This window comes from Aspergillus sclerotioniger (assembly GCF_003184525.1).
Source record: "Aspergillus sclerotioniger CBS 115572 chromosome Unknown BO94scaffold_21, whole genome shotgun sequence".
NCBI classification, from domain to species: Eukaryota; Fungi; Ascomycota; class Eurotiomycetes; order Eurotiales; family Aspergillaceae; genus Aspergillus; species Aspergillus sclerotioniger.
This window is the reverse complement of record NW_020291011.1, coordinates 195,906-213,965: the sequence shown is the minus strand read 5'-3', so window position 1 is coordinate 213,965 and position 18,060 is coordinate 195,906. Positions and strand designations below refer to the sequence as shown.

Genomic DNA, 18,060 nt, shown 5'->3' with positions numbered 1-18,060 from the left:
CCAGCTTTTCGCCGCCTTACTAGAAGAGGCAACGGATGTGACCTATTAGTCATCGGATTAATGCGCGACTTACCAGAACAGGCTAGTGGATCTGCCTGTCACCTTCGATATTTGGATAGAGTCTATCTAATTTTGCGCTGCTGCAGTCGCTATGAGTTGGCAGAAGGGGCTAGAAGTTTGAAACCTTCCCGAATGCTTGTTTCTCTCAAACTTTGGTGTCCGTATCGATAGTGCTGACAGCTTACACGACTGCCACATGATTTGTTCTACTGTGTCAATAATGAAACACCAACATAAGATCTGGATGTTGGCCCCAGACCTACGATCTCTCACTGGCTGAACAGAGTTCACTCGACAAAGTCATGTCGGGTCATTCGCCTCTGTGATGTTTCAGTTGACAGCCAATCGGATAGATCGATAACAGTCTGCGGAGTAGTCTTTGTCCGTAAATCACCCCCCAATTATCGGTGATACATCAATGGCATAAAGCCTGCTTAGTTTCGGGGATAACAACGCTGCCAACTTGGAGTAATATTATTATGCGGCCATGGCAGCACATGGACAGTTTAATATAGCAACATCGGTCCTAATCACCAACTGAAGGCATCAGACCCGATAACACAGCGAACATACATACTGAATAGAGCGTCATAGAAAACCTAACTAGTGTGCCAAAAATGGAACGTCAACGATAGCAGTCATACCGACAAATGAAACGTTTCCTCTCCCACTCTCACCTGTCGCTTATTGTCCCAAGCAATATTGGTGCCGGGTCCGAAAATAAGACAATGCGTGCTTCCTCCAAAATGGAACATACCCAGCTTCTCGCCCTTACTAACGTAATCTCCAGCCTTTACAGTCGTCTCGCACGAACCTCGTTCCAACAGCCCCGCATATAGGCAGCAGACGAGTCCCAGTTCTGCTGTTTCAATGAAGATCAGATTCCGAGTAGCCGTGTGCACCGCGTACCCCTGGGATGCCGCAACCCAATCATCCGAGCTCATGCTATCCCGCTGTGCGGGACAGAACGTCCCGGGAATCTCGATGACCCTGGCGACCGTCCCCGAGACGGGCGCATGCCAGCGATGGTAGCTGGTTGGCTTGATATAGGCCTGATAGACGGTGCCTCCAATAAAGTCCGTGACAGTTGGATCGCCGTCAAACATATGCTTCAGGGAGTACGGCTGGTCCTTGATCCAGAACGAATCCTCCTCTTTGATATCAGAAGCTACCTTGTAGGTTGTTCCCTCAACACTGGCGACGACGATAGCTGGATTGTTCGGCTCGCTGATCGGTCGTGCGCCTTCGCGAAGCTTCCGGTTGAAAAAGTCGTTCCACGATGAGAAGCCCCAGTGGGGCTTTTCTCGGTCGCAGATGAAGGTTTCCTCAAAGTCGGGCATTTCGGACAGAGCTTCGGGGCTAAACCAACCATTCCGCTTATCTGTCAGGACAGCCGCCGAATCCGAGGACCACAGATAGTCACTCCAATCTTTGAGAATGCTGTGGAAAACGTCGTTGACCTTTGCGTGGACGAAGAAATTGTATCCAGACGGTGTGCGGACGTATGGCTCAATGAACTTGGTCAAGGGACTGCTGGCCCAACGCTGGGTGGAGAATGCAGGCGCGCTTCGAACAAGAGTGTTCAATTGTACAATAAAGGTAGCGAGATTGTTAGGGATAGTCGGATTTCCAGGAGCGACTTCCCTAAACATCCGTGTGCAAAGCGCATAGAGCTCAGGGTCGCCCTCGACCAAGGATTTAAGGTCGTTGACGCTTTTGCTGACGCCTGTGGACATGACAGAGGGCAGAAGATTCTTTATGAAATCCATTTCGAAGATGTCGAAAGTAATCTTTCTGGAACTTGAGGTTAAAGATAACCAGTGCAGGATCCTTGAACACGAGCAGGATGGCGTGGCCATTTATGCCAGGAGCTGGGCATATACTCGCGTACTTTGAATTGAGGGGATAACCAACGTAGCACGCCACCAAAGCTTCCCCTCTCGACCCCTCCATCCTTCCATGGATGGTCGAGGATTAGGGTAACACAATGGTATGATATCGAAGCTTTGAATGCCGATCGTCCCAAGCCTATCGTGGATGTTAGATTAGCTTTTGTCAGACGATTGTCTTCCACTCGGTTAGTTAACACCGCTCTAGACCCATAATCGACATAATGGGCCTCACTGTGATGTAAGTCGTCCCCGCATCGAAGAATCGAGCGGGGAACCACCACTCATCGTCAAGTCGAACGCGGCTAGAATATCGCAGCTGAACTCGTGCTGACACCAGAGCCAACTTGACTGACTAAATGCACATGAGTCGATGTGATACAGTCACGTAGTTAGTCAGATGATCCACATGCTTCTACGTCAGTCATATATCAGAAGAACGCCTTGTGTATGATGACCCCAGTTCAAAAGTGATATTTTTCTTGATGAGCGCGAAGGAGTAGATCCGATGCAAGGAAGTTGACAAGGATGAAGGAGGAAGTAGGAATAGTATGTTCAATCTTAGTGGGCCAGTCAAACACGTAAACGGGTCACCTGACACGCTGCACTTTGACCTGCTGCGCCACACCCACCACAGCCACATTGCCACATTGCCAATAAGAGGAACATAACCATCACAGTTGTAGGAGCTACAGTAGTTGTAACTGTTTTAAATCAACTCTTGAACATCTCCGTATAAGCCTAAGAGATTGTGTGTATATTTCATCAGGTAGCGGATATGCAGGAAGCGGAAGGGGGAAATTTGATGAGGAAGCCGTTATTATATATCGTACCACATTATGGCACTGCGCGGAGAAGTATGTCCTCTTCATCGTTGATCCAGTAAATACGTCTTATGAAGTCTGCTCTGTTCATTATGGACAGCTCTTCACTTGTTTCAGAATAAGCCATCTTCATTCACTCCCTAAACCATTTGTTGATTGGCCTCCGCGATCGAATTGATGTCTAAGGCATCAATTAGATACCTTACACAGTAGCTGCCTCAACTCGAAACCCAACAGACAAACATCTTCATCCTTTCATTCGGTGCTTCTGTCCATCAACTTTCTGATGAAGTAGCGCAGAATTGAAAACTTCACTAGTTAGTCTTTAAACTCTGGACCCATTTGCCCTCCGATTGATATTCTTTCTCCACACTCTCAACTGCTCAGGGTGTCACCCCGCATTTCAAGCTCGGCAACGCGTGACCGTGAGTCGGACTGATGCTCGTTTCCATTGAGAGAGGCTCCAATAAAAACCAGGATTCTGCAAGATGTTCCTACCGTCGCGTCTGAGATAAGGGTAACAACTGAATACCGAAAAACAACGCATGATCTACTTTTTAAAACGGGTAACTCCTACCACACGTGCAGAAGGTTGAAAACTCGGTCTGTCAGAACTGATGGCATCAAGGATTGAGACAAAGTCTGCAGATAATGCCTACTAACTACTTGGTTGCATGCTGGATATATAGGGACTGTCCGGAAGAGGACTTGTGACGGCACATGTCGGGGCTCGGGAGAGGACCAAATGGGACCCCGACATCTCCGAGGCTACTAGAAGGAGACCCACCTGCATCAGGGAATTTATTCAGATTGAACGAGAAGGGTTTCAGAGGCATAACAGATTGGGTCAGCAACCAAAGTACGTTGGATTGAAGAGAATAGCTACAAAGAAGGCCTACTGATTCTGTATGCATACAGGTCAGTAAAACGCACACGTCCGAGGGGATGACCTTCCAGCATGTGACTTGTGGACGTAGGTGCACGATCTGACGAAGAGAGTATTATATGGCCAAGGACGGGACGAGCCGGTCTCGAATAAAGCCCAACTGAGACTGTATAAATCCGACAAGTGGGATGCTCACTAGCGTGGCCAAGCCACCGTGTCCTCGATCCTACCCTACAACTCCTACAAGACTGCTATACGGCCAAGCAAAGACTTCCAGTACCATCTGGCGTATAGCTCTTGATGCCAATGTTGCTAAATCGAACATCTTTGCGGTTACCGAGGCTTGCAGGTAAGAGGATACCTTATTCACCGATCACACACCCTCAACGTTCCCGCATAGTTTAAATGGACGAGAGGATATAGGTGGTGCATCCTCACTGTAAGTGGGGACGTGGCCGTTCTGAGGAACCTCGCGCCATTGCGGATTTGTGGTACGTATTGCCCAGTGCCTTCCCATCACTATGGATATTAGTGGATATTTAACCTTCCACTCACTGCAAGCATGAGACCAAACGCGGGTTTTGTCAAAAGGCCGCGTCATAACAATGATGCAGCCGTTTCTTCGTAGTATAAAACCGCATCCAAGTCCTGGGCAACTGAATGATTGACACACGACCACTGCAACATCTTGGTAACCATGTTCAAATCACTTGCTGCCCTTGCCCTTGCGGCTGGAATAGCCGGCGCCCAGTCGCCGCCCAGATACATCCCATCGTCTTCCACATACCTCGGCCTGGAATTCAACACTACCGTCGTCGCCCCCGGTCGCTTCATTGACGCTGCGCGTGAGAACTTTTGTTTCCTGTCAGTGAAGACATAAGCTGATGATTGTCAAGTCGTCTCAAACGAGCCCGTCACTTTCCCCGCCAAAACCAGCAGCGACCCACTTACCTACCAGGTCTTCATGCTGGATATCTCCATCCCATCAGTTGCAGTGACCGAGGATACGGGCTACCCACTCGTTCCAGGCATTGCAGCCAACGACACTACGCGACTTCACTGGTGGCAGGGTAACCTTACTGTCCAGGATGGCATTTTCGTCAATTCCAGTCAAGCGCTGGCTCCATGGAACATTCCAGAGCCCGAGGGCACCGCCGATCACTACTATGCCTTCTATCTGTTTGCTCAGCCAGAGGACTGGAGCCCGTCCGCGGCCGTTCTGGATGGACTCTATGCTGACCCTTATACCGATGCTCGGTATAACTTTAGTCTGGTGGCCATCGCGGAGCAGGTAGGAGAGCCTGTAGCTGCGAACTATTTATTGTCTCTGGAAAGCAGCTCTTAAGTTGGTGAGGGGTGCTGAGTCGTGCGTGTATCCACTCGGGATAAATGACTCGCCTGCAGATAGAGACATACCTACTACCTAGGCTGTTTCAATTGTGGGTGGGTAGCCTAAATGTAGATGGGATGTGGGGTTTATGTTCTACTGTACACTAGAATATTCGGTATGGGTCAAGAGGCTGTAACAAATAGATAGGGGACTCTTTCCCCACACTCGAAGTTCTGTGTCCTCCATTCCTATGCTGCGTAATGACTAACCAGTAACGATTAGTTAGTTAGTTAGTTAGTGTAGTCAGGCTTAATGACTAATAGTACAGTTTAGTCCCTACTGAGCTGCCCAATGAGGTTTATGCTCAATGGATAGCGTGCATAAATCGTAATGTCTAGTCACTGCCCTGATTATGGGGACAGTGGCCGACGAACCGGAATTCTTACTCCATACCAGCCCAGAGATTAGGCACTAGCTCAACAACTGGGCCAAGGGGCTAGGAAAGCTTGGCTCCACCCTATATGCAACTAAGTAAGGGCACAGAACGGGGGCTACTTAAAATTTGCAGTATTGTCCTGCATCCGAAGATGTTTTGTCAGAAGGAAGTTGGGGAGGACGCCCAAAGAGTTGAGAAAGGAACCAACGTGATGAGTAATTAATTGTGTAGTTATAGGAAATTTGCTGATTAGTCGGCAGCCACTCTTCTTGTTGAACCAGTTGACTCTATGTTGACCCGTGTCTGCCCTTTGCACAGACTTGGAGCTTATCTGCTAACATTATCTCTTCCGCGGACCCTGCGCAGGCAGCCTTAGGCAGCACGCAAGACGTAATCGGTGTGGTACGCTACCTGACCAATCATGCATGGCCAGTCACATGAGAGCGGGCTGGCGAACGCGTCTCCCCTCCATTGTGGCTCCTCATTCCTCCTTATTCCCCGTCGCACTCCGTCTTGTTCCCCGTGTCCAAGCGGAGTCCATCTCTTATCGGTCCCTATCGGTTGACTCATATTCCCCATCGGGCTCCCAAACGGGAGGCCTCATCTAGCGACGCCTTCCTCTTCCGGCATGGCGTGGAGGAGCTGCTTATCAGACGCGTCGCCCGTTGGCCACCTGGATGTTGCTGACTGCAGTAGCGCCATCCGCTCAAATTAATCCGTCTTCCGTCGCCTATGTTTTGTATCGCCATGTCCCCCAGATGCAGAACAAACTCCCTCTCAATCCCCAAGTTCTAGCTTGGTCGGCACGATGGACGTTTCCATCGCCCCCGGTGAGGCGGCAGTCGTGCTTTTTGTCCTGATTTTCCTGGGCACTCTGCTGCCCGCACGGAGATTGCTTCAGACGAGATGGAAGACCACGGCCCTCGAAGACATCCGGCATGAAGACGAAGATGGAGTTGCCACGAAAGACTCCATGGCGCAGTTCTCAAACAAGGGCCCCTTTATTGTTCTCTTCCTCTTCGCACTATGTGGATTGGGGCTGTCTTTCGCAAACCTGGTGATCGCGTCAGTCAACGCTCATGGGGAGAACGTCGCGATGGGAATCTGGCTGCTGCCGCCAGCATGGGTAGGTTGACACTTCTCACGGGTGATCTCAAGTTGGAGGGAAGGCTGACCTTTGAAAGCTTTTACTGCTGGTGCAACTTACAGATACCATCCGCGAGACACTGCCCGTCACAAGATTTGACAGCGCCCTGTGGAAGCAGGTTACAACCGTATTGATCGCAGGAATCGCCTTTGACGCTCTAGCCAGCGAATACGCCCACGGCGGAAGCCAAATTGCCATCACAGTTCTACTCGGTCTTCAGCTCCCCACTGTCCTAGTTTTATTGGGTGCCGTTTGGTGCTTGAAGCGGCGTCCGACCGTCTTCACCCCCGATGGCAAAGAAATTGACCAAGAGATGACAGTCAGTCTGTGGAATCGCTTCACATTCCAATGGCTTCCTGGTCTCTTGGCTTCCGGAGCCAAAGACGGGTTGGAATACGAGGATTTCCCTGCCATGAATCGTGCCGTACGCTCCAAGGAAGCCACCGATGACTTCAACGCCATAGCCTTGAGCAACACCCTGCCATTGTGGATTCGCATCGCTTGGCATTTTCGAACCCAGCTCCTTCGCCAGTGGATTGCCATCCTTGTTTCGAATTTCTTCGACGTCGCTCCGACTTTCGCCATCTTGCAATTACTTCAGTACCTCGAGACCCGAGATAGCTCGGATGTGTTTGATCCAGCGGCGTGGAAGTATGTCCTGACGATTGGTCTGGCCACTGTGGCCTCGACCCTAGTCGACTCGCGAATCATGTGGTGGGAGAAAGGTTACATCGTTGACGCTCTTCGATCGACTTTGACAGGCCTCGTGTATCACAAGCTATTGAAGAAGAAGATTAGTGCCGACCCTCCAAATGAGAACGAGGCAGAGAAGAAAGAGGTATGTGACTCGTATTCTCGCGTGCACCAGTTTGCTAACCTTGCGCCACAGCCTGACCACGATGGCCCATCCAAGTCGGAGGAGGACATTATTAATATGTTCGCGGTCGACTGTAACCAAATTGCCATGTTTGCATCGGAGAGTTCTCAGTACGTGAACATAGTGGGCAAGATGCTGGTAACAGTGACATTTTTGTGGCTGCTCATCGGCTGGCAAAGCTTGTGTGCTGGTCTGCTTGGCATAGCAGTTCTCTTCCCTATTAACGAGGCCTTGGCCAGGCGGTACGGCAAGAAACAAAAGGCCCTCATGGCAATCCGTGATAAACGAACCACCATGACAACAGAAGCGCTGCACGGTATTCGACAAATCAAATTCTCCGCGGCTGAAGCCCAGTGGACCGAGAAGCTTGAAGCGGTACGTGAAGAGGAGCTGGCCGTGTTGTGGAGCAGCCGAGTGGACAATATCTACATGACCATTGGGGCCGAATTTTCGCCCATTGTTTTGACGGCATTGTCTCTGGCGACATATTCATACGTCCACGGCAGCTTGCTATCCTCGGTGGCTTTCACCGCGATCAGTCTCTTCCGCCAACTGGAAGGGATCGTGGCACAGATTCCTTACTTGATGGTGGCAGGCATCACCGCCAAGGTGAGCTCCGACAGAATCGACAAGTTCCTTCGCTCGCCAGAGAGAAGTGAGAACACGCACCCAGGGGAGGCCGTCTCGTTTCACAGCGCGTCCGTAAGCTTCCCTTCTGACGCTCCGGATGCCCCGACCGATCGGTTCATGCTGCGAAATCTGAACTTGGCCTTCCCAAACCATGCTCTGAGCGTCATTTCGGGTCCCACTGGATCTGGAAAGTCCTTACTTCTGGCAGCCATTCTCGGAGAGGTCGAGGTTCTGGATGGCTACGTTCATGTTCCGCGAGACCCTAGCCCTCAGGAGCGCTTTGATAGCAAGGCCACAGCTGGGAACTGGATTCTTCCAACGGCTATCGCCTTTGTCTCCCAGACCCCATGGATCGAAAATGCGACAATCAAGAACAACATACTCTTTGGTCTGCCGTTCGATCCAATCCGATACGGTAAGGTGGTAGAAGCATGTGCATTGACTGCCGACCTGGCCTTGTTCGAGGATGGAGATGAAACCGAAGTGGGCGTGCAGGGTGTCAGTCTCAGTGGCGGACAAAAGTGGCGAGTGAGCCTGGCCCGTGCCATTTATTCACGTGCCGGAATCCTCATCATGGACGACGTCTTTAGTGCGCTGGACGCTCACGTTGGCAAACATGTTTATGAAAATGCAGTCATGGGCGAGCTTGCCGAGGGACGAACTCGGATTCTCGCCACCCACCACGTGTCACTTTGTTTGCCAGGAGCGAAATACGCAGTCAGTTTGTCTGCTGATGGGACGCTCAAGCACGCGGGTGCTGTAGACCAGCTGGAGGCTGATGGCGAGCTCGACTCAATTAAGGAACCAGAGGAGAGGGAGATTCTAATTGAGGAAGAAGAGGAGATAATCCCGACTGCTCCTGTCACAAAGGCTCCGCCTAAAAAGCTCATCGAGGACGAGAAAAGAGCAACGGGTCGCGTTGCAACATCGGTCTATGCTGGCTATCTGAAAGCTACCGGAGGATGGCCATTCTGGATTGTTCTTTTCCTTATTTTCACCCTTGCCCAAGCGTTGAACCTCGGTCGAACATACTGGGTGCGGATCTGGGCGAATTCCTATGGGGACACGGAAGGTTTATCGCATTACGCAATGTGTCCTCATAGAAGCACCGCGCAGATATCGCTGGCGGGGTATTCGACTCAAACTGTGTGTTCGACTAGCTCGGGGAGCCTTCCGATTGACATTAACCACCGGAGCATCTGGTTCTATCTTGGGATGTACTGTCTCATCTCGACCGTCTCAGTCGTCGTTGCTGTCGGCCGTCTTTTCAACCTCTATACTGGATCCGTCCGTGCATCGCGGACAATCTTCAAGGCTACGCTGCACAATGTCTTCCTGGCCCCTCTCCGGTGGTTCGATACCGTACCCACAGGACGAATTCTGAACCGATTCACAGGAGACTTCACCTCGCTTGACTCGAACCTCTCTGAGGTGGTTTATTACTTTTCGTCTGCGGTTTGGGAGCTTCTTGGCAGTATGACGGCCGCAGTCTTTATCTCGCCATTCATGGCCTTGGTTGCGCCTCCTCTGGTGGTGATCTGCGCCCTCATTGGACGGAGATACATTGGTGCTGCACGCAACGTCAAGCGACTTGAATCGAACAGCAAGTCTCCGGTGATCTCTCATTTTGCTGCTTCACTCAGTGGCCTCTCTACCATCCGGGCGTTCTCAAAGTCCGAGGAGTTTACACAGCGGATGTATAAACTCATCGACACGTACGTCGCCTGTACCTGGTATTCTGGCCTCTTAGGGAGCTGGCTCGCTCTGTGGGTTGGAGTCACTGCCTCGTTGTTTCCCGCCGCTATAGCCGCCTTTGTGATTCTGACTCCTGGCACCGATGCCAGTCTAGCTGGTTTCGCCCTTTCATTTTCTATCACTTTTCACTTCATGACCTCCTGGGCAATCCACATGACGGCCCGGGTAGAGCTATATATGAATGCCACGGAGCGAATTTTCGAGTACCGTGACTTGCAAGTCGAGAGTCGTGATGGGGATAGCGTGCGTGCTAGCTGGCCGGAGACGGGTAGGATTGAAGTGGATGAGCTCGAGGTTGGATACGCAGAGGGGCTGCCTTCCATCTTGAAGGGGCTTACCTTTACTGCCGAGCCGAATCAGCGGATTGGTGTTGTTGGTCGGACCGGTGCTGGTAAATCCACCCTGTCCCTTGCTCTGTTCCGTTTCCTGCATACTCGCAGAGGTAGTGTGATCATCGATGGCGTGGATATCTCCAAGATCCGACTTCACGATCTCCGCACCCGTCTGGCCATTATTCCACAGGATCCGGTTCTCTTCTCTGGCACCATTCGGTCCAACCTGGACCCTTTGAATCAATACAGTGACCTCGAAATCCGGGAGGCTTTGATGCGTGTTCATCTCACCCCTTCTGGAAGCGACACGCCGCTGCCTAAGCCCGACCAAGTTGACTCGGGTGCTAGTTCGACCATCGCCGGTTCCGAAGAAAGCGGCAACGCCAATATCTTCCTGTCTCTGTCTTCCCCTATCACGGCGGGTGGGTCGAACCTATCACAGGGACAGAAGCAACTGCTCTGTCTTGCACGGGCCATTCTCTCCCGGCCCAAGATTTTGATACTTGATGAGGCAACCTCCGCCGTCGACATGGCCACTGATATCCTGATCCAGCGCTCCATCCGGGAGGCGTTCACAAACACCACCCTGCTTGTTATCGCGCACCGTCTGAGCACAGTGGCGGACTTTGACCGCATTCTCGTTATGAAGGACGGTGTGGCGGCGGAGTTTGGCACTCCTGGGGAGTTGGTAGAGACAGAGGGGGGAATTTTCCAAGATATGGTAAATAAAAGTGGAGAGCAGGAGGAATTGAGACGGATGATGTTGGAATAGACTATTGTTTAATTGTTAGATCTTTTACTACAAAATGCAAGAGGGATTAATTAGCGTTCACCAAGTACAAGCCTTCTGCAGCTCGAAGTCTTGATAAGCCTAACTTCGCTTGTGTAGTATCAGTTTCTCTCAGACCCCTCTTACCACAGCCCCAGACCACAGGAACTGCATTTCATATTGTCATTCCCGGGATATTCCACGCTTTCTCTGCGTAATTCGCAAGCCTTCTAACATTGCCTCTCAGAAAGCCCCCTCGGAAAATGCTTTATGACCTCCAACGTAGTAAACAAACATTAGTAGACTCCTACGAGTAACCGGACGACATACATGCCCACTTCCTCCACAACCGACACCAAGGCGAAGAATAGAGGGATATTAAACACCCACCGCCATCACACAAAGCCACGTCGATTTCCGATCTAGGGAGTCATTCCTGATATAAAGCTGTGATTGACAGATTCTCATCGCTGGTAAAGAATGTGATGGTAGTCAAGCTGGTATAGATGAGAAATGAAATCGTAAGGTTTACTTATAGATTACTATCCTCGAGAAAACAAACTCAACACATGATGTGAATAAAAGAACGTATTGGTTAAACCTCAATGAAACAATGAAAAAATAGAAACGATACACTCGAGAAGCCTCACCCAGGAAAATCAACCAACACATAATCCCATCTGTTCCCAAACCCATGCTAGACCTGAGGAAGCCCAGGTTCAATCAGCGTGATACTATCACACACCCCATCAGTATAAGGAAACTGTATTCCCGGCCTTCCATTATCGATACACGCTTCCTGAAATCGAATAAGATGCTCTATCTCCAGAAGCACATGCCCTACCTCCGGGCCCGGATATCCAGAGCACGGATAGAAATTAAACTCCATCCTCAACAATCCCGGCGTATAAGGGGGAGCTAGCCAAGAGCGAAGACTAATCCTCGTCGTCAATTGGCGACTAGCGATGTACAGAGCTGCCAGGTTCCGTGATTGAGGAGATATCAGATCCGGCTCCCTGCGGCGAGACACAAGAGCCTCCTCCATATCACCTGCTGGGAAAACGATAAGCAGCTGGATTGCAATAGGGTAACCCTCTGCATCGTAGAGAATAGGCATTTGTGCAGCGCCGAGTGTTTGGAATCTAGCGATCACTGCGGCGGATCGTCCCTCCTCGGACCGCTTTCTTATTGCGATGAACCGGTCCCGAGGTAAGTATCCGGCTTCGAGGGCTCGTCGTTCGATTGATTGATTGGCTTCGTTGGCGGGTAATGGGTTGTTTTGGCCAGGGGGCATTGCAGGTCCTGCGTGGGGAGGTGAGGGGGTATCTTCGCCGATGGGCATTGCGATACCTGCGTAAGTGGGTGGTGGATTAGCCATGGTGAGGGAGGAAGTTTAGTGAAGTGGAGTTGGAGGTGTTTGGAAGATAGGTGGGATGCTTGTGGTGGGAGGAGATTCTGGGGGTGGATTAAGGGTCCTTTATATCTGTGCCTTAATTGATCTTTCCGATGTTTGTTGTAACCCTTCCAGAAGCCTGAAATAACGACAAGGAGCGTTCCCTTTGTCGGATGCAATGGTCCCTTCAGAATTGGGATGTTGGCTTTGTCTGATATCTCCGGGGTTTCGGATGTAGCGGCCTGTCGAGCTCCTAACGGATCTCGTCGAGCAATGGTTGATGGTTTTGTGGAGCAAAAAGCCGCTGGAGACGCATCGGCCATGCTGATTGTATAACGATGATCACTGTTTGCACGCTTTCTACGATCTCGTTACAGACTTGAACACTGGGTGGTCTCTTCAACTGGTAGAAATCAAGTGCATTCTCTCCATATTTGTCTAACTCTATAGACAGAGATGGAAGAAAGTATGCAGATAGCAGTGTGGAGTTAGTATGACCAGCGTGTTTGTAGCACCTCCATGGGGTGTATTCTAGAAGCCTCATCAGACATAGTTTGTTTGAAGCCACTAAGCATTGGAAAAGCTATAACTCGGATAGGACCAGAATATATGCAATGGCCTGAATCTGTAGTACTAAGATGTCGGCTCTCAGCGACATTGATAACATCCAGATTTGATAAGATTGGATTAGATTAGTACCTGACTTGTTAGAGCAGCCAATCACAGGCTATAGCTTCAACTAATCACGTTGGCTCCCGGGCGAGACCTAACCCAAGTACTTTTGCTCAGTACAACGGTCTGTAATATTGTACTACCGATTCCCCCAACCGATTCCCCCATTGCATTTAGGGAACGGTAGTTGGTACCGTGTATGAAATCAATCTACTGTGTTGTACTAGAGGCAAGGTGTAGGCATAATATCATTTGGGTAATATCAATCCATTCATGTATATTGGTATCAACAGGCAGAATGGAATACTTGATGCAGTGATCGATATATGTGGAAAGGTAGAAACTGACACCTGCCCTCGGGCCTCTCTATGACTATGAAGTACACAAATTCTATGTGGGAGCAGATACTGTTCTTGAAGAACGAAATGAACGAGTGACTGGAGAGTCCGTTAAGAAACTCCAAGTGAGAAAAAAGCGAGGATATATTAGAGTAATCAAACCTAACATAACACGCAGCCCCTTATCATTCTAACCAAATACCAGACTTGCATCCAAATGTCCCAGACTTTCTTGAAAGAAGCAACCTTCTGCTACCCCGATATTCCGAATCCTTGCAACCTGAAAACTGGTAGGGTTCCAACTGAAGTCCATCTTGTGGCAAATTCCATGAAGATAAGGAAAAACCACCTCCTGTTTTGTTAACAGATCTCCCAGATATTCCATCTCATAGATCAAACACCTGAGCTCTTTCCAAAGGTCCGCATCATGGGGGTAAACAACGCATTCCAATACCAAATATCCCGGAAAATCATCGCCGTTAGGCCATGATTTTCCCTTGATGATAGCTTCCAGGGTGTTTATGGCCCATCTCATTATGTTCCGCGTGTCGATGGGAATGTAGAACGATTCTCCTGTATCGTCTTTACCGCTCACTGCTCTGATATGTGTGAGAGTCGGAGAACGACGGCCGTAATCCAGAACACCTGGTTGCAAAGGAATTGGGATTTTGATAACCATTAGTTGGGTTTTGAATTCATGGTAGTATTCGAATTTCATGCCCCGTTTTGCTAGTGCTTCGACCCTCTCTATATATGGATTCTGGTCGTCGAGCGTGGGGAATCGTTTCTTGGTTATTGTGGATCTCCGATCCCAGTAGAGATCGTCGGATACTTTGACGAGGTTGGCGCCGTTGGGTATGGACATTGCTAGGAGGTGGATTGAGAGAAATGACAATAAAGACGAGGGTGTGTTTGTGATACAGAGGGAGTCTTGATGTGGGTGATGAGAACCTTTGAAAGTGGAGCTTGGGCGGCGCCGGTATATTCCGCATTCTGGAAGGGACATACCATTTCTTGTAGTCTCCGAGAGTCGACATTCGAGTGCGGTTTGTTATCTGTATTCAGTGATTCCTCCGGACCTTTTCATGTTGTTTCGGTCACTATATGCGGATCTCTCCATCATTTTACTTTCGAATAATGCGCAGTCATTCCCCGTCATCGGCAATAGAATGGGAATTATAACAATCGTTTCACTCGACGTTAAGTATATACACCCTCAAAAGTTTGCATCTCCCTCAACCGATCCAATAGGAAACGGAATACATAATTCTTGATTCCAGTAGAAGTCTCAATTATCTCAAGCTGTTGCTTGATCTTTCCTTCCAGAGACCGCAACGTCTCTTCAGTGAACTCGAGACTGTCTTGCTCTCGCATCTCGTTCAAGATCAATTTCTTTAGATCGTTTGACAACCCGGAGTCTCTGGCTCTCTCACAGAGAATATTTCGGAGCAGTACCTGATTCGGAGAATGCGTCATGACGTGAATCAAGGGGAGGGAGAATTTGCCTTCGTCGAGGTCTTGCGCGAAGCCTTTTTCTTTTTGGTACTAATACCATTGTCAGATGTGTGGTCTTGGTAACTTGGAAAGGATGTACCTTTGCCGATGCGAGGTTTATATAATCATCACGGGCTTGGAAGTATTGGCCTAGGAGGGTCATGAGATCTGTAAGATCAGTTTGTTGGATTGTTCTGCCATATAGTTAGACCGAACAGATTCAAATTTGTCGAGTCATGGGGACTGGCATACTCAGCAGGGAATGTCCCGTGAATGTATAAAAGATGGCTAGCGAGGCAAAACAATGCGCCGGTTTCTAACACTGTCAGCTGAGGCTTCTGTTTGGGAAGTAAGATGCATACTTAGCCGATTCATCTCCATATACTCCGTGATAGTCGGACATTGCCCACACCGCGTCCAGTGAAGATCCATCGCTTGCCCTAGGTGAAGATTCCGGACTTCCTCTATCTCGAATAGTCAGCATAAGTTGACAGATGTAATAGTGTAGGAACTAACCAAAGAAACCGTTCATGGTATCGACCTGCATCAACGGAGCAGCCTTCTCAAAAGCCAATGTAAGAGCAAAGGTTGCAGCGTTAATAGTCTGTGGCACCCCAAAAACACGATACGTAGCTGGACAGCCTCTTCGGAGCTCCGAGTTGTCTTGGATATCGTCAAGAAGAAGTGAAGAGTCGTGAAGATGACCAATTATGCCTTCTACTTGACTGGCTGCCGTTTCCGGTGCTTTGAGCCATACGTTCAAGGCTTGAATGATGGTACCTCTTACATTCTTGGATGGAACACTTCGAAGGTATTGGATCGGCTGCTTGAGGATCTGGTCTGACGTCAATGCACTGCTTGAATTACAGTCGGACGATGCTGGCAAGGACAACAGACCTCGTGGTATGAATCCTTCGCTGATATCTCGATATTGCTTAGGAAACTGTGTTTCTCATTTCCTAGGGATGATCCCTTTAAAAGAGTAGCGCATGTTGCTGTGTGTTCATCGAACTTGAATAAGGGTCCATTGAACGGCGTCAAACCCGCCAGATTGGGAACATCCATCCATCGATGGAAACGATCAGCGACAGCGCTCCAGTACCAATTCCCGGATAGTCCTAAACCAACCATCTCTAGGAAGTAGGCGACGTCCTTCGACTTAGCTGTGCAGTCAACACTAGCCAGATACTCCTTTTTCCTGGTTATGAATTCCCTTTCTAGTGGGGCTATCTTCTCTTTTAACAGCAAGACCTTGGCCTGGGACACAGTCAAGTTAAGCGTTTTCATCAAGTACCAGACCGCATTCGACATCATAGATTTGGTAGGGAGCTCTATGGCCACTTCTTTGTTGAAGCTATACAAGTCGTTGACAAGGGCTGCCGTAGCAGTGGCGGGCCACCAAATTGGCTTCAGGTCCTCAATGTCTGTGGATGTCAAGTCCAGCTCGCAGCAATACGCGATTGACATCAAACTGAACCTGCTCAACTCTTAGTACTGTCATGCTGGAGAAGTAATAAATTGCAACATACTCTGTCCCAAAATCATACACACGATACTGCAATAACTCATCCCAAGACTTAAAGTCAGCCGCACCTAATGTCTCATGAATCTTTGATAGATTATTAATGGCCTTGAGGACAAGATTGCCTCGTTTTCGGTCAACTTCCAGAAGACGCAGAAACACCTGGGACTGTATCTGCTTTATTGCGCTAACTTGAAGACCGGTGGCTTCGCTCTTTCGTACTTCCCATCCGACTGATTCGGGTGCTTCTTTCGGATGAGTCTAGTATCTGTTAGTATGTAAAGCATATTGGCTGTATCAGTTACCTGTGAACTGCCACTAGTTGTGACCACATCTAATACTTGTCAGTTCTATTGTGTAGATACAAAAGGAGGAAAGACACACCGTCGTGAGCACAAAAGTACTCAATCAGCTTTGTAAAAATCTCAACCCGATCTGGCTTCACTTCCGGAGGGAAGAAAGCAGTAACAGGCCCTTTGGGAGAGCTTCCTCCATGGAAAGCAAGTCCCACTTCCGTCTGCCATTGTCGATGGAATTCCACAAGAGCACTTTCTGCCACATCTGCGTACTTGCTTCTGCGAACAGGAAGACTAGTTGCACACACACGAGCGACCTCCTCACTATCGACGAGCTCGGAATGTTCAAACAAAATATCCATTGCTTGAACTGATATTCGGATCTAAGTTAAATGTTAGATTGAGTTGACGAACTGCAACAGCGGTTATGCATACCAGCATTGCAGAGATAAGCAAGGTATTTAAGCCTAAGGCTTCGGTTCCTTGGTTGAGCCAAGTTACTGTAGAGACAAAGAATGTAGTGTTGATCATTGGCATTAGTGATTCCGAAAATAGGTTCCACCTGAGATTCTCATCGTGGCAGTGATATTTTCCGTGACCGATACACCGACATTCGTTTTAGGCAATACTATCGCACCATACAGCGTGAATTTTTGGTCTTTAGGTAGCTGCATGCATGCTGTTTCTATCCTGGTGGCAAGAAATCCGTGCATGGGAACTCCAACAGGGAAATCGATGTGAAGTAATTTGCTGCAGATTGGCTGGAACAAATTCTGAAATCGTAGGGGTTTTCACATCTCATTGGAAGAAAGGTAATGCAGTTTCTGTAGCCACATAGTTTACGCATACGTACTATATTAGTCTTTCACTAGAGCAGCAAAGATATTTGATCATCTGACCATAAAGCCATGATTTGACAGCTCATTGGTTCTGCCTCCACAGTCCAAGAATGCAGGGCTGAAGGCAACGAGCTGCCTCCATCGCCGATTTCGTTGGGCAGCCGAAGTGGGCCGGCTAAAAAAAGAAATTGAGGCCCACGATGACCAATCGGAGTAAATATGATGCATGGTTTGATATAGAATTCAATGGCTCAAAGAGATCTGTTCTATTTGTTAAATAGTAGCAGAACGTGCATATCGCGCTTAGCGCTGAGGCCAGGTGTCCGTTTGATTGGCTGGCTTGCCATTACACAGATCTACCCCAGATCTAACTAAGCTTCGATCTGATCGCGATCGTGTGTTTCTCTTTTCAAGTACTCCGTATCAAAGTTGGAGCTCATTCTAGATCCGCATAATAATTGTTCAGCCTTATTGAATAGTGGGGGTGGGTGCGGCTATTGAATGGTGAGTTATCAAGGTTACACAAGTAATTCCCAATCCCCAAATGTTACAGTTAAGACACTTCACGTAA

At 49.1% G+C, this 18,060-nt stretch overlaps 6 protein-coding genes across 6 annotated transcripts; 2 read left to right on the top strand and 4 right to left on the bottom strand.

The window, feature by feature from the left end:
• Positions 1–698: 698 nt before the first annotated feature.
• BO94DRAFT_558222 (phosphatidylserine decarboxylase) lies at positions 699–1,829 on the bottom strand (the record flags this gene model as incomplete). Its single annotated transcript, XM_025613993.1, has 1 exon — positions 699–1,829. The coding sequence occupies one exon, from the start codon at positions 1,827–1,829 to the stop codon at positions 699–701; it is 1,131 nt and encodes a 376-aa protein (XP_025465409.1).
• Positions 1,830–4,192: 2,363 nt separating this feature from the next.
• Positions 4,193–5,004, top strand: BO94DRAFT_520752 (uncharacterized protein; the record flags this gene model as incomplete). The annotated part of the gene is made up of 2 exons (XM_025610126.1): positions 4,193–4,504; positions 4,556–5,004. The coding sequence occupies exons 1-2, from the start codon at positions 4,357–4,359 to the stop codon at positions 5,002–5,004; spliced, it is 597 nt and encodes a 198-aa protein (XP_025465408.1). The 5' UTR covers positions 4,193–4,356.
• A 1,180-nt stretch (positions 5,005–6,184) lies between these two features.
• Positions 6,185–10,996, top strand: BO94DRAFT_496331 (ABC bile acid transporter). Its single transcript, XM_025609287.1, has 3 exons — positions 6,185–6,551; positions 6,610–7,410; positions 7,462–10,996. Exons 1-3 carry the CDS (start codon positions 6,234–6,236, stop codon positions 10,936–10,938), a joined length of 4,596 nt encoding a protein of 1,531 aa, XP_025465407.1. The 5' UTR covers positions 6,185–6,233; the 3' UTR covers positions 10,939–10,996.
• A 636-nt stretch (positions 10,997–11,632) lies between these two features.
• On the bottom strand, positions 11,633–12,313 carry BO94DRAFT_548099 (uncharacterized protein; the record flags this gene model as incomplete). Its single annotated transcript, XM_025613377.1, has 1 exon — positions 11,633–12,313. One exon carries the CDS (start codon positions 12,311–12,313, stop codon positions 11,633–11,635), a length of 681 nt encoding a protein of 226 aa, XP_025465406.1.
• A 1,215-nt stretch (positions 12,314–13,528) lies between these two features.
• Positions 13,529–14,203, bottom strand: BO94DRAFT_587547 (uncharacterized protein; the record flags this gene model as incomplete). Its single annotated transcript, XM_025615832.1, has 1 exon — positions 13,529–14,203. One exon carries the CDS (start codon positions 14,201–14,203, stop codon positions 13,529–13,531), a length of 675 nt encoding a protein of 224 aa, XP_025465405.1.
• Positions 14,204–14,538: 335 nt separating this feature from the next.
• BO94DRAFT_602136 (bifunctional terpene synthase/polyprenyl synthetase family protein) lies at positions 14,539–17,012 on the bottom strand (the record flags this gene model as incomplete). The annotated part of the gene is made up of 9 exons (XM_025616409.1): positions 14,539–14,883; positions 14,933–15,026; positions 15,085–15,148; positions 15,195–15,300; positions 15,374–15,667; positions 15,730–16,309; positions 16,362–16,615; positions 16,660–16,694; positions 16,739–17,012. 9 exons carry the CDS (start codon positions 17,010–17,012, stop codon positions 14,539–14,541), a joined length of 2,046 nt encoding a protein of 681 aa, XP_025465404.1.
• Positions 17,013–18,060: the final 1,048 nt, after the last annotated feature.